The following is a 23,647-nucleotide window of genomic DNA, read 5'->3' as shown; positions in this document are numbered from 1 at the left end:
TTCTGCAGTTTATTTCTCTATGAAATGCATGTGTTGTGTTGGTTTTGTTTGGTTCTGTAACGAATTCTGATGTACTGACATTTTAAAACACAGTAGAGAAGAGTGTTTATTTTTGAGAGGTAAGAAACCTCAGTGTGTAAACACATTATATTACATCAACAACATTATTTAAGATAAAATAAGGTGGGAGGGGAAAGACAGGTTGAACCTGGGGCCTCTTAACTCCATCAATTCAGTGTAAATGGCACTGGTCCTGTGCTGGCCTGCGTGGGCTGGGAATGGGCTGCTCTGAATGTTCTAAATTTCTGAAGTGCTTCAGCTTCACACAGCAATAACTGTGGCAGCTCCACTGACACCCTGACACCAGCTCTACATCATTGTTTTGGCTTTTCAATTTTTTTCTCACTTAGTAATTGAGTTTCATGACTTGGTGCAGGAGATGGAATGAACTCCAGACAGTTATGTTATTATAGATTAGCCACAGTGATACTGTGGTTTGTACAGACCTGATATGCTGCAGGAAAGCACCAAAAAACTAATAACACCGAATAAAGGAAATAAATTAAGCCCTTAAAATGATGTATTTTCATGGCCAGGGACCAGTTTTTTTCCACCTCTGCTAAAGCTGATGAGCTGGTATCTCGTTTCTTGTACCCAAGTAGGAATTGCACCCTTGCTAAGCAGTGTGAAGAAGATACATAGACTCTCATTGCTGCAAAACACAGACACAATTATTTTTTTTGTTGTCTGTCAACATCCAATTACTTTATAATATAAGCTACTTATGTATCTCTCCTCACTTGGATTCAGTGGCCTTAAGCAAGGCATATTCAACAGTACTGTGGGGCTAAAAGGGAAAAAAATCCAGTGTTCTGTTACTGCCTCTTTGCAGAATGTTTGTCTGACAGGCATTAGCAGTACAAATTAATTGCAGGGCTGTAAATGGAGAACAATGCACTGTTAAGTTAAAAAATGTACTGAAGAAAACAAGGTCAGGTGACAAGAGCAAAGTGGCAGAGGTTTAATATTTTACGGTGTTCCTTTGGATTTTTTTTGTTTAAGCCAGAGGAGAGAAAGAGAAGGTTTCACAGAAGCACAGAGCTTCCCTAAATTTGGGGCAGTGGTGCAGCTGCAGGAGCACAGGTGCCACGTGACTCTGGGGTATTTGTCACCCCTGTGTGAATGAGCTGGGTCCCCTCCCAGCTCCCTGAGCCCTGGGCCACGCGTGCCTGGGGCTGAGTCTGGCTCTGTGGGGCCACTCTGGACACTGCTGAGTCAGCAGCTGTGTGACATCCCTGCCTTCCTTCTGCTCATTCTGCTCCATTCTGGACCCTGTCCAAGAAAATGTGATATATGACAACAGCAGCTTCAAGTGACGAGCGTGCCACGAGTCCCCTGTCCTGCTTGGGGTGTGTGATAACAGAATTCCAACTCACAGCACCAGGAATGGTATTTTGCAGTCCCTAAGCACATTTTGGGTAACTTTACATACAGCACTAAGCAGAACAATAAGCATTATCAGCGTTTCCATTAGCTTCTCCCAGTAATCCTGGGAATCTCACACTCCCAGGGGTGCCCTGCAGCTGATGGCCTGTGTGCTTGGGGAACACCAGCATTGCCCTGCCAAACATCACACTGCCAGGACAAATTAATGGACTCCAGAGCTGTGTATTCACCTAATGGAATCCATATATTCCATCACCTCCCAAGACCTCACTGTGAAATTACCTCCCCTTACACTGCTCTTCGAGGAGAGTTATTGTACTGAAGCTAACTGGGATTAGGTGCATTTATCCACAAGGTGTATGTATTTATGTATATTTTTTTATCCACAAGTTATATATATTTATATCTCTCTTTTTTCCCCCCCTCTTTTTTATTTTTTTCTCTCTCCTTCCCTTCCCACCTCCCCTGTCAACAGTTTGAGGGAAGGAGACAATGTGTGGCAAGGTTAGATTTTTGTAGTGCTTGTTGAAACGCTGCATTAGGTCCCAAATTAAACAGTGGTAGTGAAGTGCTTTCTAGTGTATCATCCTCAATTTTGTTTTCCAAAATACTATCTTACTACTATAATTAATAGAATACATGGACTACATGGCTGCCTCTATGGGCTGCTGGGTTATCCTATTGCTTTTAACCAGATATTTTGTTGCTTTGAAAATTACTGGTGTGGTGTGAAGCACATACATTTCAATTCTTTACAAGTTCTTAATTAAAAACATTTGAGCAGTGAAATACATGTAGCTGCCTAAATATTGTGTCAAGCTTCATATGAAATATGTGCAAAGAACCGCTTTATTGGGTGCCTAAACAGAAGGGGAAAAAAAGAGCCTTATTGTTATGTATATTTTGAGTTTATTTTAGTATCATCAGTGTAAAAATAATTCTCTTAATTTTGTGAAATGATGTTGTACATGTTTTTTTCAATTTACACAAAAGTATTATTTGTGGAAAGCTTAAGGTACAAAATATTGGAGATTCCTGTTTCCATTCCAAAAAAGCAAGACAGAAAATCTGGAGCTTGTGAAGGGCTCACTGGAATTAACTCTTCACAAAATCTTTTCTGTATCAATTTATCTCTCTTATTTAAAAAAAAAAAAGGTGATTATGTTATGATAACTATAACTTTGTTGTTTTCCCAAGACTCAGAAGTTTATTTGATAAATGATTGCTCTCGGGGTTCTCAGCCCAGAATTTCAGAGCTGGGCTCATTTTACACCCCGTTGACAATGTGCTGGTTTGTGTTACTGTTCTTGGCAGTCATGAACCTCACGTAGAACAGCTCTGTCTCAACCCTTCAGGTTTTGTGTCAGAAAGAGGCTTCCACTCTGCTAAATAATAGATTTTTTTTTTTTTTTTACTTAAAAACTGTGTATTGTGAAATGTTTAGTTTGGACTCAAGCTCTGTGGTGAGCTCAGCTGAGTCCAACCAACTGTCAGGTTTGAACAGTGACTCCAAGCTCTACAATCTACACAGGGCCTGGTGTGTAAAGTCTCAGGTATTTTATTTTGGACAGATCTGAATGTGTGGCCTCTTTCAGCACTGCCAGCCAAAAATGTACAAAAGTCACTTGGGAAGCCATAAAAAGGTGAAGTGTAGAGAGTGATTGTTACATCTCTTTATCCTTCTTCTGGAGAAAGAGCCCACACTGATGAGCTCAAATGTCATCTCTCCATGGTATTAAAATTGTACTTTTTTTCTTGCTTAATTCACAGAGTCTCTTTACTGTGCCTTTTCCTCAGAGTTTCTTCTCATCCTTGTGTGAGGTCTTGCTTTGGTAAGATATACTCCAACCAGTCCCTGTTATGAGTCAGAGGTGCAGAATTTTGCTGAATAATAAAATTCCTGCATTAGTCTGGGTTTATTTTAGTTTTTGCTATGGTCAGGCTGCTTTAAAAATTACAGTCTTTCGAGTGACTTCTGGCAAACTTAAAAATCAGTACTTTAAACAAAAGCAAAACACCTTTTAGAAAGGTAAACCCACTTAGAATCCATTTAGGAGTGTCTGGTACACTGCACACATGAGCCTTAGGCCCAGGAGCTTCAGCATTTGTCCCACATGAACAACTTTTTCCAGCATGGGCCTGTCTTTACCTGAGATGGAAACTCGGCATCATTCTTTTTGCCTCTAAATGCTTTATTAAAAGTATATCCTTCGTGTGAGCCTTTGCACCTACAGAGACTTTTCCTCCCTAGATGAATTGAAATGGTCCACACATGGATATAGAAGCTATTATTTTCCCAGCAGGATGTTAAACTTCTCATCAAGTCTTGCAGAACCAAAACACTTACGAAAACCATGCAGGTGAAAGAGCTGCAGCTCCAATACCCGCAGGGTCAGCACTTCATCTCCAGCTGGGAAATTTTTTCCCCACTTCAAAGAAGCTTTGCTCCCAAGACCTGGACACTTTATGCTGCAGATAACTGTTTTATTAGGGATTGGAAATCAGTAGAAACCTCAGATTCTTCCATGAAGCAGACAAAGATCCTGCCTGTATCACAAACCTGCTCTCCAAGCAGGATCTGACTGCTGCTGCTGCTCCTTTCCAGCCCTATTTTGTTACCAAGTAAATCATTTTAGATGCCACCCCTTCACCCTCCCAGAACTGTGCTTGGAAAGGCAGAAAGAGGAATTCAGGTCTATCAATATTAAAATATATTTCTCAGCGCAGAGAGTTATTTGGTAAACTGGTTAATCTGCTTGTACCAGGAGTTATCCATAATGGTAGAATATATGATAAAACCTCATAATTCTTATTTCTTGCTTCTATTTTTCTGTGGGTTTTTTTGTTTTCTTTTGTTTGTGTGTTTGTTTTTCCCCAGCTGTATAAGCATATATCAATACCTAACATGAAAACTGCAGTGATGCTCATTTTAAACTGATAGGATTTAAGAAGAGAAAAACCAGGTAGTAGAATCTGTGAACTTCTGATTAAATGAGCACTGTGATCACTTTTACAAGAATACCTTGTCTCTGAAACATCTTGCCCTCTACATAAAAACCTTTTCTTTTAAAGGTTTGATGATTCTGATGTTATGTGACTATAGTCATTAAAAGTGCTTAAAATCAGAGGTGTTAAATTAAAATACCTACTGTTGAAAAATAAACCCCCAAAGGGAAATGGCACTGAGTGCTTGGAGAGGGACTTTTCCCAAGGGAATGTAGGGATAGTACAAAGAGGAACGGCCTTGAGCTGGAGGAGGACAGGTTTAGATTAGATATTAGGAAGAAATTTTTAACTCCAGGGGTGGGCAGGCCCTGGCACAGGTTGCCCAGAGAAGCTGTGGCTGCCCCTGGATCCCTGGAAGTGTCCAAGGCCAGGTTGGACGGGGCTTGGAGCAACGTGGGCTAGTGGAAGGTGTCCCTGCCCATGGCAGGGGTGGAACAAGATGAACTTTAAGGTCCCTTCCAACCCAGAGCATTCTATGATTCTGTGCTTATATTGTATTTAGCATTTGAATAAACTGTATTATATGGTATTTTAATGCCATTTTAATGCCATAATTTTGATTTCAGATGTGGAAATCCATGTTAGCTTTTATACTCATGAAGCAACCTGAGCTGTGTTCATCCCTTTTTGCTGACTTGGATTTCCTCCACCTTGCTATTTGCTCCTCTTTGTTTGCAGTTATAATTACCAAGTGATTTGCCATCCTCTCAGCTGACTGTGCTCCTTACAATTCCTAGGGACAGTTAAATGTTTTCCTGGCACTTGCTCTTCTTATTCTGTGCTAGGTGTTGGCTTTCCAACTTCATTTATTTTCATGGTGATGCTAAGATAAATGAGAAATATCTATAAAATTCCTCTTCTCCAGCTTATAAAGCAATAGCATACTATTTAGAACAAGACTTCTCTTACATCTGACTTATTTCAGGCTTAAATACTTTCACTGGCTTGGTTCAGTGTCTGAAGGTACCCACTCCTGAACATGTTTGACTGGATAAGCCAAATTCCATGTTTTACTGGGAATACAAGATGCTCTATGCTACTGATCTTTTTACAGCAAGGATTGACTCAAATTGTTTATGGGAAATAATGAAGAAAAACATATTTAGCACTGAGATGTGCTATTCAGATTTGTGGATACTGTGGACACCTTTATCAAAGTATTGATGAAGGCCCGTGGGAACAGTTTTAAACAATTTAAAACAACAGTTTTAAACAATATTTTAAAGGAGAAATTCCAGAGTGCTTTACATGGATCATACTATTTTTGTTCTGAGCAACTCTAAAATAGAGCAAAACAACAGAACATTTTATTTATGTTTTTAAATGAAAGATGAATTTTACAGGATGCCCATTATAATGGGAAATAATAAATGATGAAAGGTTTTCTTTAATGGGAACTAAAAGTGTCATGACATCACCAGAATATATTGCAGAGCAGGAAACAGAGCAGCTCTTGCCCAGCATGCTGATAAGGAAGGATGTATTTTCTCTTTTATTTCCATGTGTTGTTATATATTTACACCTAAAGGTGTATAAAGCAAAAGAAGTTATTCCATCAAGAATGTCCAAGAACTGCACACCAGGCTGGGAACAGCTGAAATTTGTTCATTAGAAGTTCATGCTCTGTTGACCTTTTTTCATTCAAGCGTTGCATTGAGTCCATTTCTTATCTCTGTTGTGCATGGCAGGTTGTTTAGCATATTTTTCATGTACAAGAGTGACATTGAGTGCCACAAGGACCTCACTTGGCACTTGCAGACATAAGCAGAATGTGTTTGAAAATGTTTCTGTGCTCTCTAGTGGATAATTTAGTTATAAGTGTCTGAGAAATTAGTATCAACCACAGTTACACATTTAAATTTCACTGAAAAGACCTACAGCAAGACCTTCCCCAGGAAAGGGCTCTGCTGAAGTGTAGGGCTGTGTCTGTACAGCTCACAGGTTTTGCTCCACGTATTTTGGATGCATTTAAGGATAGGCAGCTTTTTGTAAGGACTCTGATTTTCACTGGTACAGCAGCAAGAGGGCTTTGCCCTTTTGTCCCCTGATCCTCAGCCTGTCTCAGATCATAGGAGATGTCTGCTGGTTCCATCCCATGGCATGGTCCTACCAACAATCCTTGTCTGTTCTTACCAACAATCCTGGGATGGCTCCACCACTGGCCATCCAGCAATGGGTGTTTTAGATCCACATTTTCTCCTTATCTTCTGGGATTCTGCACAACTGAGCAGTGTTTGCCAGTTCCTGACCTGTGATGGTACTTTCTGGGCTGTTGCTCTCTTCTGGATTAGTAAGTGAACTTCTACTTGGCCCTTGGATCTCTGTTCTGATTTCTTTTAGTCTGTTCAAATCTTTGTACTCTGCTTTGTGTTCTTCAGTCTTATTTTCTAACTCTTTTCTTTCCAGCTCAACAACTCTGTCTCTGGGGGTATCATGAAGACTTCCCAAACAGTTCAGTGGTGATTTACACTATGACTTAGGCTGTCATTGCAATTGTTCTCTCCTTTTCTTGGCCTGACAGTCATTCTGGATTGAAGGCATGCCATTTTTGCTTATTTGAGTCATTCCCAGCTGCATTAAATTTATCGAGCTTCTTATTATTTGAAGATTTATGTACTTGAATTGGCACAAATTAAAATGTCTTTCCTGGGAAAACTTGTGTTTCAGTGTTCTGGTATTGCTACCTAGCAGATTAACTTCTTTAATGTGGGCCCAGAATAATTGGGTATAAAGATGCCTGGAACGGTGAATCATTTTTTCTAATGACCAGATAATTGGAGCAGCAGATTTGAACAAAATGACAGCCTGTCCCATTTTGCAAGACAAGCCATTTGGTTGGATTCTTTATTGAACTTCTGTTGTCAGGTTCCCAAGTGACAAGCTGTGGAAACTTTTCCTCCCGTTTCAATTAATGTTTTTACAGAATTCCTAAATTCTGCCTGCAGTTGGTGCTGCAGAAATGGAGCCATCTGCACTTCTGTCTTTGCCCAAAGGTGGATGGGTAGCAGTTTGGTTGCTGTTGGGTCGTGCCCATGCAAATGATTTCACATCTCCTTGGATATGGGGAAGAAATTATTCCATTTTGTGCAACTTTATTGGTCTTGCTCAGTATATGGTATAAGATTCATCAGGAATTAAACCTTGCTGTATTCTCACTGCTCTCCACTGGATTTGGAGTAGATTTAGAAGTGTCTTTTCAAGTCTTTGATGGGAAGGTGTTTCCCTTCATACACAGCTCTTACTGTTCCAGATGATTCAGTTCTGCCTGTTCAGACATAACTTTTTTCTGTCTTTCTGTTCCGTAAATATGAAAAAAAAAGCATAGGAAATAGGACAGAGAGTCTAGTTTTGTCTTTTGGTGTGGTTTTTTTTTTTTTCTTCTTCTCCTTGATTTTGGCATTTAGATAAGATTTAATTTATTTTCAGGTTTCATGCCAGATTTCAAAGTAATGATGAGTTTTAATTTTACCCTTGCTGTTTCTTGCATTCATAATAAGAGTATTAATTCTCCAATTTCAATAAATACTGCATGGCTTCTCAGATTAGGAAAGAGTGCTCACACAGTTTATTTGCTTGGGGTGATGTGAAGTTATAAAAGTATAAATAACCACAAATATGAAATATTATCTTCTCTTGAAATATTGATAAGTTTTTAAGGATGCAGATGGTGCAGCCATTTAAATATCTCAAAAGGGATATGTTGCTAAATCTGCACCGTAGGGATGGCATCTTGGAAGACATTTGTGTCATGAAGAGCAGGTGAAGCCCCTGGGTGAGCATTAGAATGGCAGTAATAAAACTGCCAGAGCAGAGGTGATGTGATGGTCAGCTCACTTCTCTAGATGTGTATGATAATAAAAATAGATGAATCTTTAAGTGGTGTAGTGTTCCAAAAATCATCCTGCTTCTGGCTTCAAGTTCAATTAGTGAAATCATCCAAAACCCACAGTTCTTAGAATAAGACAAAAAAGACTTAATGACGTGTGACAACTCCCAAAGAACAGAGGAAATTGTCTTATCTTTTGTAAATGAAGTCCTGCTCTTCCCATCTTGTTAGAAGGTGCTGCCACTTCATAGCCAAAGCACCGGCCATCAGAGCCTTCCAACCTGTTTCTAAACAGGTGATCTAAACAACTTCTGGACAAACTAATATTACTGGCCATTCTTTTTGGCATTTTTTATTGAAATACATCTCAGCTGTGTTTGTCTATTCAGGATATGAAATATGTGTATAGATAAATAAATATTCATATATATATATATTATTCAGTGCAGCAGATGCTCAAGTGAGCATCACTTGGTGTTGTGGGGTATTGTGCATCAATTTTTTTTCTTGGCTTTTAACTCTTCCTCCCCTTCAACCTCCCCTTACTAATATCAGTATTAGGATTTTAATGAAATTAGTTTGAATTATTAAACTAGTCTTAGCCAGGAGTTTTATGTTTTTTCTTGCCCTCCAGTTTTGGGTGACATCCTTGAGCCAGGGAATGCCAGAGAGCTTCGCTGTCTTAGACAGTTCACTTGTGAATTCTTCAAGGAGAATTACTTGAGGAATTTCATGAAGTGTTTTGTTGCTATTGTGGCTGTTGAAAGGATCTCACACGCTGTGCTGTTTAGAAAGAGAAGTCTGATCTCTCTGGAAAGGCAGTTTTGGTGGAAATCTGTCTGGAGTACAAATAGTATTGTGGTGGGTAAAACGTTCAGATGGGCCAGTTTTAGAGAAAAATTTCTGAATTTTTTCCTTACCAAGATCTACTGTTGCTTTGGGACTATCAAAGTATTGGAATGAGAATTCTGCTTACTAAACAATAACAAAACAAAAAATTTGTCCCACTTCCAGGTTACCTTTTTTTTTTTTTGAATGAATGAAAACCCACATAAGAAGTGGTCAGAGGGAAAGCTTCAAAAATTAGTATTTACACTTCCAGTTGTTCAGCAGGAGGAGAACCAAATTCCCCAAATTCTGGTGTTCTAATTTATCTTTAAAAAGAATCCACAAAATAAATAAAACCCCAGGGATGCATTTTTCTTCCCAGCATGCTTGCACTACTGAACAAGACATAGAGATGATCAGAGCCTGAGAGTTTAACCAGAAATAAAATACAGGAATGTGTTCTGGCCCTCACACTTGGTCAGGTTATATTTTCCTTTAGAAAATTCTTTCCTGTGCTCGTGGGATATCAGAGATAATGATCTGTTGAGTAGGAGCAATGAAGGAAGACTCTCAGTCAATAAATTTGCTCAAAATGCAAGTGAAATAATCCATTTTCTGGTACAGCCAGTCAGTTACAGGTACATAGTTCAAATAATTTCAAAGCTTTGGCTATACAGAAATGTTTGGGTTGGAGTATAACACAGCAGAAATTCAGTGTTGTTCATGTGTGTTTGCAGGAATTTATGGCAGGGAAAGGAATTGAATTTAAATTTTTATTCTAAATCTTATACTAAATCTTTTTAAATATATCTTATTAATGCTGGACTCTTAACCATTCCTGTAAAAGAAGTCTATTGTAAAAACCAAAGCTGAGCAAAAAGCATTTTTATCAGCAGAATGAGCTTCAATGAGAATACTTAAATCTAGTAAGGTTGTTATTTTAATATTTAAAAATAGAAAATAACTTTTATTTTTCATTGTGAACTTCTCACTGTGTATTGGATTGTCTGCTCTACTGGGCTGTGTTGATGGAGTCTGTGGAGTCCAATAGGTACTTCATAATTCAGCTAAAAACCCATAAAAACTATTGACTCCTGAGAAGCTTGTCCTTCTCAAAGAAGACTTAAATGACTTAGATTTTGGTGTTTTTTTTTTTTTTTTTTTTAATTAATTGCCTCACTGAATGACATTTGGAGTAGCCAGAAATGTCTCCCTTAATAATGGCATAATTGCCTTAATATTTTTGTGTTTGTCAGAACCAGAAACTTTTTGCTACCTTAGTGGTTTACCCATTTTCTGGAACCTTTTCCTGCTACTTTACATGCACAGACTGCTGTCTGCGAGCTGGGCCTGGGTGAGTTTGATACACAGGTCATGGAAAAACTTGCCTGTGCATCCCCAGATTTATTGAGTGACTTGGAGTGCCATTGGATCCAACCATTGTACCCAATTAGTGTTTCTTTCCCTTACAGAATAATTTCTTGAGGAATATTTGCAGTTCATAAAATTATATATGGAATTATATGAGCTTTGGGGTAATTACATGTATATTTTAGCTTTTCTGTAACGTTTAATTATGCTTTGTTGTGAACTGTTTACAGCATTTCTCGAGGGCGGGGGAGAGGAGAAAGGGAGGGCAAAAGGAGCTGAATGTGGAGTGAAACCAGGGAAATCTCATATTAAAGATTCACCAATGACTCTTTGCATAGTTTAGGCAAATCCAGTGGGTATTCTGTGGAAGTGTTAATGAGTGTCACATCCTGATTACTGCAGATTTCCCCTTGCATTTCCAACCGTACCAAATCCAATTGAAACTGCTAAAATTAACACCACGAGTCCACAACAGTTTGTCAGGAAAATGTGTGAAATTTGTTTTTAAAATATCATGCACTAATTGTTCTTGGAAACATCACATATAGATGTTGATATCAAGTATTCCACGTGCGTCCATCTTGATGGATGACAAAATTAACATTGGTCCCCCTAAATCCTTCTAAAGGACCGTCTATTTCGGAAGCCAATTTTCCATCTCACTATAGAGGAAACCATATAATTTAGCTGCCCTGGCACCAAGGCTCCTATTAGGAGTGTAGGTGTTTAGGAACAGCTTCCAGGAGCAGCCCTTTGTGCCACAGCACATGAACCGTAAAATCATGGAATAGTTTGGGTTGGAAGGGACCTTGAAGGTCATCTTGTTCCACCCCTGCCATGGGCAGGATCCCCCTTCAGTAACCCAGGTTGCTCCAAGCCCTGTCCAGCCTTGGACACTTCCAGGGCTGGGGCAGCCACAGTTTCTCTGTGCCAGGGCATCCCCACCCTCTGAGTAAAGACTTCCTTCCTAAAGGATGTGCTGGTCCTTTTGCTGAGTGTGAAATGTGGCCTGTGATGTATGAAGTGACTCCAGACTCATCCATTGAGTTAATCCAAAAAATCGAAGAGTGGAAAATAAAAAATAATTAAATTTAAAAAGTAGAAAAAATGAATTCATTCCTCTGTTTCTCTTTACTTCATAGTTACTTTCAGGGTTCTGAACACTTCAGCCAGCTCGCTTGCCTGTCTCCCTGTTACCTTTGCACTTTGTTGTGTGGGCCATCTCTCCTCTGAACCTCTCCAAGCTTTTGCTGAGTTGGAAATTTTGAGACAACTTCATGTTCTTTTTGTTCCCTTTTTAGTCAGTTTGGCAAACAAATCCTGTCCTTAGAACTGGGCCAAGAAAACCCTTGCTTGCAGCTCACGAAAACAACTTCAATCTGCGAACACTTGAGGGGAGGGCGATTTCCATAACATCACTCCAGGATGCCACTGGTAGGAAGGATCAGGATGTCCTAGCAAGGAGTTGGGAATGGATATTTTATTTAGGTTGCCTTTATCTGCCAGCCTACTGTGTGCTGGTCATATAATCCCATGTATGTGACAAGTCATGATCATAACGAGCCTGTTTATTTCAAGATACACAGTGGCATCGTTCATCTGCACATTAAAGGGAACTTTGCTGGGAGAAGACAAATTTGAGGCCACAAAAGCTCGGTGATTATTGTAATGCTAATCTGTATTCAATCCTATATATGTGTCACATCTTGAATACTTTAAAAAATTAATTAGTCAACTGTGTTGTGCCACAGATGAGCAGGAGCAAGTGGCTGCTTCCATCCACAAGCTGTGACTTTCTCTGTGCCAACAGGACTCTGAGGGAGAGAAGGCCCCCAGTGACTGAGCTGGAGGTGGTCCCAGGCCTTCTACCTGGTAGTGCACAAAGTTGTGGCATTTGTGTGATTGTGTTGGTTTAAACCTATTTTCATCACTTAAAATATCTCAAGTAACAATCCCAACATTGCTTTATATCCTGTATTTATAAAGATATTTAAATCTTTGCATTCATTTCAGTAGGAAGTGTGTATCATGCATCTTAAGTTAGTGACAAAAGTCTCATTGGTATGTTTTGCAATCTGGAGAGCAAGTGTAAATGAAAATAGGTTGAGTAAAAATAAATACAGCTGCAAAAGAAAGATTTGTCATTACTAAGAATAAAAGATACAGATTTACCCAATTTCCCAGCAGAATTGCACCTCCATACTTCTCACAGCTTTGCACAGAAGGTGTATTTCTTTTCCACTTACTGTGCCAAAAATTTTCTAGAAATCTCTAGGCAACCTACCCCTCATTCTTTTCCCTTTGGTCCCGTTGCTGCCTGCAGGTGCAGGCACGTGTCAGACTCACAGCTTATGCTGTGTGGTTGTGCTCACTGTGGTTTGCTCTGGGAGCAAAGGAAGAGTGAAGGCTCTGGATTCAGACTCCTCTGAGCGTGGTGCCTCAAAGGACGGCAGGGGGAGGCCTTGGAGCTCCCTCAGTGACTTCCAGGTGTGATCTTGGGACTGGAAAATGTTCTGTGTTAGGTGTGTTTGATGTTCTGAGTAGCATTCAGGGTCCTGTTCTGTGGCACAGGCTCTAATTTATCATTTAAGGTATTGCATCACCTTGCACCACCCTTAAGGGGGAGCAACTGAATTTCCAGGATTTTTAGGTGCTTTCTGTTGTGTTTTGACATTTCCTCTCACACCAGTATGGTGAGCACTGTCACCTCTGTGTTTCCTGGTCACAGGAAAGCACAATTAGACAAATCAACCCTTTGCAGTTTCATTGAGGACATGATTTGCACTCAGACTTTGTGAAGTAAGAAAAAAGATTGCAGAATTAGAAGACTCTCTGAACTCCCAATGCAGTAAAAAGTTGTGTTTTCAAAGTGTTACTAAACAAAAAATTGTGATTTGTTTGGGAATAACATCTAAAAGCAGATCCAGATTACCTTTGAAGGACATATGGAGTGAAATGTTAAAGCCCATGTTGCAGCCTTAACTGGTAATCCTTGGTCGTGCTGAAGCACTGTTTGCCTTTGTAATGTGATTTTTCATGACTGCTTTAGCACTTCAACAGGGCTGTGAATATGTATAAACCCATAAGGAATTATTTTGCTTTGAGGCTTTTCAGAGACCTGCTTCTTCTTCATGTTGGTAGATGTGTTGTTGCCATATGTTTCACATTAAACATTTCAACAAGCTGAAAAAAAAAACAGTCCATAGCCTTAAAGTGAATACTGCTGATCCATATTTCTGTGCTTTTCTTATACTTGACAAAAATGAGATACATATTTTTTCCTTGATTTGATGCACCTTCAGAAACTTTGCTCTATTATAGGAGTCTGGATAAGTAATTATTTTTTGAGCATGACCTTCCAAGCAGCAGTGGCTGTGCAAAAAATTCCTGTCCTGTGGAATGTGCATTTTGGGCTCTTTATGGGGGGCTGAATACAGGCATGACTGGTTATTTTGATGGCCTCTTTTGTAGCATTTATGCAAGAAACTTTTTTTGTAGCAGTGTTTGAAGTAACATTTATTAGATCAGTACTAATTTAGGGGCATCAAAATTATGTCCCTTCTACTATTTTATTGTTGGTGCTTGATTTCTTGGTTTTGAATGAAATTAGGTGTGTTTTTGTTGTAAAAAGATAAAAATTTTGCATTTAGTACTTGGCAAACTTTTGCATTTAGAATTACATTAGAAGTGTGAAAGTGCCTTTGGATGATTGCAATGTTTAATTTACCTCCTTTGTGAACTACTCTAATTGCATGTACAGCTGAAACAGTACTAGAACATTCAAGAGAGATTAGTGACATCAATAGCAATATACCTCCTTGGGAAAAGACAACACCAACTAATAATGCAAAATGAAGCATTTCAGATCAATGTAATTACATTTAAAAATTCTTTATAGAGGCTATTTGTAAGCCAGCGGTGAAAGAGAAACACTGACATTTTGAGTATACAGAAATATAATTTGTGAAAGCACCTAGTATATTATCTCACTGATTTTTTGGAACATCCTTTATGTAGGTCTAGTGCTAAAACCACTCATTTTTGTGTACTCTTGTAATTAGTCTCATTGTGGGCTTAGAAACACTGTGGATGCCTGCAGGATCCAGCCCCTGGAGAACATTTTAAAATTCTGCTTGGTAGAGGAAAAACTTGTGTTTGCTGATTGCATTTCTTTTGATTTCTTTGATAATTCAGGTTTAAAAATCTTTATCATTTAGGTTCTCTACAAAAGACTATACCTAGAATCAGTGTAACATTTTGAATTCTCAGATGTAGGTTTGCTTGAGCTTCAGCTGCTTTGTTGTGTTCGTGACATCTGATGGATGTTGTGTTTCTTGCCATGTTGATCTCCTGCCTTGGACTCTCACACTGTAACCAGAAACTGTTTTGGGATAAAACTGCAGCGTGTTTATGATAAATCACGTGACACTTTCCCCACTGAACATGTTTCATTAGGCTTTCTTTCTGTAATGCTGCTGGATCATTGGATGGCATGTAAAAAGAAAACATTGCAGCAGGAATCCATCAGGCATGGAGAGCCCCCATGTGTTGGTCATGGACGTGCATTCAACCACATTCCACTGCCCTGTGGGAAAAGTGCTGTCAAAACTACACAGGTGCAGAATAACCTTCTAAAAGAGGCTACTTTGGGATTTTTAACAATCTTCATTCTCCTTCAGTGGTTTTTAATAGCTCCCCTAGCACAGGAACTTAATTCAAGAAATTACAACTGAATCAGTTACACATGGAAGACTTTCAGCTGGAAGCCTTCCAGTAGTCACGCCTAACTTTTGGGATCAGTCTTGAAAAAAATTCAAGCCCAACCATTTAATGAGGCATTGACTTTACAGTTACTTTGATCTGTTCCTCTGTGAAGTGATTTTTGTTGTGAAGTGGGAAATGCTCCCTTTTTTAAGGAGAAAAATGTGTAAGGGATATGAAGCAACTAAATTTATCTAGAACTTGTGAAGTAACAGACATAATGTGATGACACTCATCTGTGCTATTCAATAAATACTTTGAAAATATTTATTTGAAGATCTCAAGTAAAAAGAGAGATAATTCTGGGATTACTGAAGCTTCAGTAGCCACTGCCATCACAGTAATATTTTAGTTATTTAATGTTTTTCCTTACAAGTGCAGGGGAAAGGTTGGAGAGATGTGTGATTGGGTGTCTGTGCATAAGTCAGGATGAGCATCTCCAGTAGCTGAACCACAGCAAGACCCTCTTCGTCCCTGTTGTGATTCCTCACTCAAGCTTTTGGTTATCCCTCAGATGGATTCACAGGGAATTTAACTCTTGGTCTTGGCCTTGCTCCAGGGGTTAGAGTTTCCCACACAGCTGCTGAAGGGTCCGTGCTATCAAACAAGGGCATGGCAGCCCAGCTGAGGTTCTGCAGCCCCTCTACAGTGACTCGAGGACAAGCAGTGGCATCATTTGACCATTAGAGCATTTAAGGAATTTTATCTCCTGTTCATATGCGAGGTGGAAGAAGCAAATTTATCCAATTAGAGAGTGTGGGGAAAATGAATGTATAATCTGTACAGGTTTTTATTCAAGGTGGTTAATTCTGTAGACTGAAACATGATTTTACAATTCTCTTTTTTTAAGTTGGACATAGAAATTCGGACTTTTATTTTGATCTGATTGTTGTCACAACTTCGTGAATGATGCAGCCTGTTCTGCAGTGCTTCCCCCTGCCCCCCTTATTTGTTGCTAATGAGATAATGAGTTGCTTTAAACCCTTTTTCCTTACTTGAATAAAGCCTGGGGACCTCTGAAGAACAGCACAGGACCTCATGTAGCATCTGCCAGAGCTGCTGGTCCTCTGATTGAGTGACCATTTGTGCTGCAAAGGCTGGGACCAACAGCCCAGAGGTAATGGGGACGTTTCTCAACTGCTTTGACTCTGAGTGGCCTTGCCCTGCATGTTTTTGTAAGACAGTGGCAATTGCTGCTGGTGACTTTTAATGTAACTAACTCTGAGCTTAAAACTAAGGATGGGCATAGAGGAAAATCAGATTTCAGTGACAGAACGATAAGACAACCTGCAGTGTTTTGTTGATTGTAAATGATAGAACATGGTATCTTAGTAATTCCTACATTTTAGTTCACCCATGTTTAGACACACAAGGTGGTTTAACTGGAATTTCTAGCATTTCAGGGCTTTAATGCTCTGAAACATATTAGCCCTGCTTTAGCAGTTAGTGTTTATTCATTTCCAGAGCACTGCAGGGTCATTAATCCTCCGAGCCCTCCTGAGAAGTCAGAGGTGGGAGACACTGTAAGTCGAATTATTCTAATTTTACAAGTGGGAAAACTGAAGAGATGAATAATGTGGTCAAGGCCACACAATTAGGCAGTGTGAGCTCTGAGATGTGTTCTGGCTATTAAGCCCAGTGGTCAGGCCAGCCCCTGAAACATTCTGCTATTTAAATTATACACTTATGCTTTATTATGATTAAGATGCCTTCATTTTCCCATTGTCTGTCTCGGTAGATAGTTTTCTTTTCCCTTCAGGTAATAAGGTGGGCATGACTACAATAAAAACTTCAAAACAAGGAAAACCATATGAAATCAGAATCTGAATGTGACATTAGTTTGGATATTTTAAGTTTTCATAGAACATAATTAAACCTTCCCTATCCTGTTCTGCCACAAAGGGGTGCAAATTCTTTGACTTACATATGCAAAAAGGGAATGATTGATAGAAATTATTTTCTGGGAGATCAGTTTATTAGTCTCCTTTTTCATTGCATAATAATGAGAAATATTGAAAGATGCTTTACTACACTTTTGAGAAATGTTGCATATGTGGTAAGAAAAATCATTTTACAGAATTACAGAAGTCCTCTAAGTAGCATCTATAGAATTTTTCACTAGAGTAGAAGTGGATATTTGTTTACAGATTGTAATTCTGGTTATATAAATAGCTGTACTTTGAAATAGCAACTTACTTAATAGGGAACAAGCCATGTTTTTGCGTAGAGAAGGATGTCAGTTTTTGACGTTTATCTGAAACATTTTTGTTTGCTCTGCTCTGCAAATGGGTTAATTGCTGCCATCGCTAGTGGAAGATGTTCAGGTTTGGTTTCAGTTGCAGGCAAGTCTTTGTCTTAAAAATAACTTACTCTGCAATATTGTTGTTTTTAAGCAAATTCAGAATTTCACAGGTAATTAATCATCATTTCATCCAAACGTTAACCATCATGGTTAAATTCTTCATAGAACAAAATATTAACCATTTTATCTACACAGACCCGGATAGTGAAGCCCTACAAACTTCAGCGCAGTATTTCAATAAGCACTTAATATTTAGCACATACGTTAAGCCATTCCATAAATGAATTATCGAGTGTAATCTGCTCTCCCCTGCCCACCTCCCTTTCCCACAAGGCTGTGGTTTTTTTAGCTAAGCCGGCGTGGAGCTGCTCTTATCTCCGAATAAAACAAACGGGCTCCGCTGAGCGCCTGCACTGCAAAGCCTCGTCGGCGAGGGGAGCAAAGCGCAGCCAGCCCAGGGCTCCGCCGGCTCTCGGCAGTGCGCGGAGCGCAGCGGATTGGAAGTCATAAATAGTGTCCCAGGGACATTTTGAATCATGTAGGTGTAGCGGGAGCGGCTGGCAGCGCTTCCATCCTGCCCGCCCGGGAGTCCCGCGGAGGGGGCGCGGGGTGCCCAGCGCTGTCCCCTCGCCCTGCTTGGGCGCCTGCAGGAGGGACAGGGCCGGGGACAGTGCCAGGGACACAGCGCTGCCGTGTCTTGCCCCCGGCCGGCAGCGGTGGATGCTGCCCGGGGGCTGCAGGGCCGGCCGGGGCCGCTCCCCCCGCGGCTCCTCCGGGCGCTTCCCAACCCACGATGAAACCTTGGCAGCTGATCGCAGGCGTGGGAGATGCCCTTCAGGTGAGGCAGAGGCAGCTTCGGAGGAATTCCGGGGCGGGGGCGGGAGGAATTCCGGGGAGTGGGGGCCGGGGCAAGTTGACATGTTTGGCTGCGGGGGTTGTGTCGCCGACGGCAGCGACTTCCCGACGTGAAGGGGAGAGGTGAGGGGGTAAGGTGGGGCTGATGGCCGGGTGGGAGGTGAAGGGATGCGGGGTGTGAAGCGTTCGTGGAGCTGCCGGCCGCGTGCGAAGCGGGATGCAGCGCGGGATGCATCCCTGGAGCGCTGGCACGGGGATGCTGCCTCTGCTCGAAGGTGTGTCGTGTATAAACTTACCGATGCGGTGCGGGGCTCGGTGCTCCCGGTGTGTTTGTCCTCCCCGTGTATTCCCCGTGTTCGTGTGTGTGCGCGGCGTGGGCTCGTCCCCGCCAGCGAACGCACCGCGGGGTGAGGTGCCCACGGAAAATAACGTGAGAGGGGGATTATTCGTCCTTCCCCCGGCTGCAGTTTATGTGAACTTCATCTTCAGGGAGCTGCTCGACTTTCTTTGGGTGGAATATGTATCAGCATTTGTATGGAATGTAGCAGGAGGCTCATTAGAAGTGGTTTTGTCAGATGGATCGTTTTCCTTACAGCATTCCCGACCAACCTGGCTGCCTCTTTAACTATGGGGTACCTGTATGTCATCAGCATAATATACTGATCTTAAAAAAACACAGTGTATGTGAGTAAAGTTTTGTTGCTGTACTTGTTAAAATACACGGGATGAAACAGCATCAACATTTAGTTAATAAATACCATTTAAGCATACAGGTAATTTTGGCTAACAATCCATTTATATGTTTTTGCATTGGCAAAAGCAGGAACTGTGTATAACAGAGTGGGATTGAAAAATATCTATCAGTTTCCAGCTGGATATAATTGCGTGGTAATTTAAATACTTTGAATGACTTCAGCAATTTTCTGTCTTTAAAAAACCCCCATGCCTCAAAGTGTTGAAGAAATGTTGAGGGGAGTGGGGAAGGTGAGTTTCAGTAGCTTTTAAAAAAGGAATTTCTTCCAGACTCTTAATAGGGGTATAATATTTTTGAAAGACTTGCTGTCACATGGAGGAGACTCTGGCACAACCCAGTAGTGGAATGCTGGGCTCCGCAGTTCAGGCACCATAAAATCACATTGCTTCCAGGACTGTACATCAAATTCCACTCCAGGTATTTTATTTTGATGGATATTCAGGCATTTAGTGAGATCCAAACCAGTCTTTGTTTTTGTCACTTCTGTAGTTATGAGGAATTTGGTCTTGATACACGAGTAATTAAGGTTTGTATAAGTGTTGAACAGAAAGTTCGCAACTATTTTTGCTTATGAAATGCTTAGAATAATTAGTTTACATACAGTACATTGGTTTCATATGTATTTCTAAAATGGAGCAATGGACATGTATTAAGTTCGAATGCCTTGATATTCTGACCATAATTTGCAGATTTATTTCTTAGGCGTGTGATGTTTACGTTGTTGTTGTTTGGACATGCAAATGAGGCTGACTTCTCAAAAGTGAGTAAAACTGCAATTAAGTGAACAGCATTCCCTTGTCTACAGCAAGAGTAGTGGTGCTGTGTGTAATCATTGTTTTTAAATTGCAATCGTTTCATGGAAAAAAGGTGGACTTTCTGGTTTTATCCTTTCCAGGTGCTTCCCTTGAGTGTGTGTAATGTCTGGCAGTTAGCAGCTTTGCTTCCTTTAAATCTCACGGATCTATAGGGGTTTGATTATCCATTTCAGAGTTTTTCTTCCCAGAGCAGCACGTTTCTCGGTGTTTTAGATGCTGTAAACATTCAATAGCTCATATTCCCACTGCCTTCTCTGTGAGATGTGGGCAGGAAGTTGTATTTAATCAGTGCCTCCCAACATCCAATACCCTGATACCTCACTGAGTGTAAGTACAGCTCATTATACCCCTTTCCAAGCACAGTTTTAGAAAGATTGAGCTTTGTGTTCTTCCCTACATGATAAATGTTTGAAATCAGAATAACTTAACAACAGATGGATGAAGCAACTTCATTATTATTATGTGGCAAGGTGTTATGTTCAATCTTTCTGACTTCAAAGCAGTTACTTCAGTGGTATCATTATCATGGAATTGTTCAAATTTAGTTGTTTTATAAAATTTTCTTGTAGGGTCTGAGTTTGCTCATAAACCAGAAAACTTTTCCAGGAACAAGGAATACATTGCTTTTTCAAGTGATCAACCTTGTGGTATTCTCAATGCTAGAAAAGGTCTAGAAAAATTCTATAAAATACAGTATCAGAAGTTTGGACTTTCTCTGTTGTAATGAAAAGTATTGTTATTAAATGTTAGTAAATTCTATTAAGATAAATGTGTTAGATATGGTAAATGAAGCATCAAATTAAATAGGGGAAAGGAGAGAAATGTGGTTAACTCATGCTTTTAAGTTGTTGTGACAGTAATTGTGAAGGAGTAGCATGAAGACTAAACCAGGGGAAAAATGTATAGGGAATTTTAACTGTAGAAAGTATCTTGTCTAAGTTTTACTTCATATTGTAGTTTAAGTAAGTAATGTGCTAAAAAGGAGTTATTTTTAACTCCTTAGTTAAAATCTCAAGACTGCTGAAGTCAAGCTTTTAGTTGACTTCAGTGATGGGGATTTGGGAGTTTTTCTTGGAATGATTATGTCACAATAAAGTAACCTCCTAGAATTTGGAGGTGGGAACAAAGACTACAGAGGACCTTGATTATTTCAGATTTTTTTATTGGTTTGGGGTTTTTTAATATATATTTAAAGACTGGCACATAATTTACAGCATCTCCTGAGAACTGAGCATAACTTTTGAAATGTACATTTTGAAATGGGTTAACTTTATAGGGGAACAACTTTTACTTTTCGAAACGATTATTCTGCCATAAATAGGCCGAAAATAAACTTTAAAAAGCGTCTGTCTTTAATTTTGGTTTGGAATGTGTTACAAAGGAAGAGTTCTCATAAACTCTGATGACATAGCGGGTTCTGATCTGCAGCTGATGGCTTTGCACAGGGAGGCATTTTTGAACACAGGAAGGTACCATAAGTACAGAGTCACCAGAGGGGAGAAAAGTTGAGGCTTATTCTTTAAAAAGGTGCATCATAAACGTGTTTCCTCTAAATTTCACATTCTGGGGAGTTGCCTTTGGGTGAGGTACCAGACAGATTGGTGAAAAGAAAGAAATGTGTGAGTGCCAAACTCTCTTCTGGTGAAATTTCCTTCTAAATTTATCTTGGCAGTCGTGGAGTTCTCTGCCTTTAGGAATAAGTCTTTTTTCCTTCATATTTTATTTCTAAGGTACCAAGAGGAGATGTTAAGGAACGTAGCAAAGTTGTCTTCAGTGGCTTTGCAGACTTATTGCTTTTACTTTGCTTGGGTTTCAGTTTGGACAGTGTGAGAGGGTGTTTGCTTTGGGGAATTGGAAGTGAGTGTCAACATTTCTGCTTTGTGTTTGTCTCCATCGTGCCCCTGGTGCATTTCATTTCATTTCATTTCATTTCATTTCATTTCACCACGTTCAATTGCAGAGGCTGTGATTTCCCTCCATTGTCTTTGAAATTGAAGCACAGTGTGACTTCCTCCACCAGGTTGCAATCAGAGACTATTTTATCTTTTGTTCTGTAGTTAATTACAGATTTCATGCACTGCAATAAGGCTTCTGCAAAGCGAAATTTCACTGATGGTCAGGAATATTTCAGAAAATGCAGTCCTATCACAGGGGCTTATTAGGTGCCTTTCACAAACGTGGAGACACAAAACTTTTTCTAGAGTATTAAAATGGAGAACCTGCTTGAGTCAGCAGGAACATCCAGATTCAGCAAAACTGGGTTATGAATTCAAGCAATTAAACATGACAAAAAGCCCAGTTTTACTGCCTTGACTTAACATCCTTCCTGTATTTTTAATTTTTTTTTTTTTGAGATATAAAAACTTCAAAATGTTCTTTTTTGTCAGGTGTTCCCAAAAACAAGGTATACCTCCAAACCTCAGAAACTCTTGAAAATCCTCTTGCTTTAAATTTACACCTAGAGTTTTTATCTATCTCTCAGGAGAAGCAAACACTGTTATTTTATTCAGTTTAGGATACCTAGAGTTTGGCAGCTACACATTATGTACCTGCATTTTGGTAGAGATAATCAAAAACAGACTGGTTGAATATTTGGGAATGAGTAAATCTCTTTTGATCAGTATTAAATATATGTTAAAGATTTTGCCAATAATTATTAGAAATCCAAGCACTTTTTTTTCCCCTTTTGTTTTTATGGATTTGATGCTCAGAAATTTTAAGCAGATTTCCTGGGTAGTAATTAATTATTGCAAATTTAGCTGGGTAGAAAAGGGGAGGGAGGTAACTAGATGAAAGTCAAGGCACTAAAGACTGATGGACCAACCTGAAGTGGAACAGAGTTTTAGCAAAGATTGTCCATTTACCACTCATGTCTTGAAGCCTGATGTAAAATTCTAATTCCCATCCTCTGCAAATGGAAATTGTTCCCTCTGTTTGTGCTGTGGTGCTCTCTGGTGCTTATGGTTATTTTAACATAAAAGTTTTCTTTGTTAAAGTTGGACTTTCTGATTACATGAATAATAGTAATGGTGTGGTCCATTAATAGTAATCCAAGAGCAAGGTTTGGTCATTTTTCTGGGTAAACAAATTGTAAATATGTGAGAACTTGTTTCTCACTACTAATTAATCTCAATCTAGTGGCTGCTTTAGCTGTAAGAAAGGCAAGTGAGAGGCACACGTGGCACATCCCTGCTGCTGATCTGGAGACTGATTTCCTGCTGCTGAGAACTTGCACTGTTACCTGATGCTCTTAACAGGAGTCATTTCAGGAATAATGCCGTTTAAGCTGAGGCTCAGTATCTTTGAAGAACTGCTGGCCCAGTGGAGCGAGTCTTCCAAGAACATGACATTTAGATGAAGCCCTGATGGAGCATCTTGGCTCTTTCCTTCTGTACTGGTTTATGTGACTTTTATGTTTTCATCTTGGCATCAAGTGAGCACCTGTTTGAAATGACTCTGCCTTTCTGCCAGCACGTGGCCCTGGGGAGTAATCCTGGGATGGCAATTCACCTCTGGCCTCTGACTTCCAATGTGTGAGATCAATGAAGAGAAAGAGGTTCATTTGGCAGAAGAATCCATCTGCTGTCACCAGGGAAAGTTTGATGTTTGGCTGTGACACAGAGGAATCCCAAACCATATCTGCTTTGTCAGAGTATTTTGCAAGACTATAATGAAAATGAATA

The 23,647-nt window shown here is 39.9% G+C and overlaps 1 protein-coding gene across 19 annotated transcripts in view; it reads left to right on the top strand.

Moving 5' to 3' along the window:
* The window catches only part of RBFOX1 (RNA binding fox-1 homolog 1), a 1,102,859-nt gene that overhangs the window by 503,188 nt on the left and 576,024 nt on the right, over positions 1-23,647 (top strand). Inside the window, exon 1 of one of the 19 annotated variants that reach the window (XM_050317478.1) lies at positions 18,013-18,378. The exons of 15 other annotated variants lie outside the window; for them this stretch is intronic. In XM_050317478.1, coding sequence (XP_050173435.1) covers positions 18,261-18,378 — 118 coding nt within the window. In that variant the 5' untranslated portion in view covers positions 18,013-18,260. Of the gene's footprint in view, positions 1-18,012; positions 18,379-23,647 lie in introns of those variants that run through there. 3 more of the 19 variants (XM_050317479.1, XM_050317485.1, XM_050317488.1) reach the window with 3 other exon arrangements.

The sequence above is a fragment of the Myiozetetes cayanensis genome, unplaced genomic scaffold (genome assembly GCF_022539395.1).
Source record: "Myiozetetes cayanensis isolate MyiCay16 unplaced genomic scaffold, myiCay2020 scf20-37, whole genome shotgun sequence".
NCBI lineage: Eukaryota > Metazoa > Chordata > Aves > Passeriformes > Tyrannidae > Myiozetetes > Myiozetetes cayanensis.
Note: the sequence above shows the minus strand (reverse complement) of the source record. Positions and strands in the feature narration are given on the sequence as shown.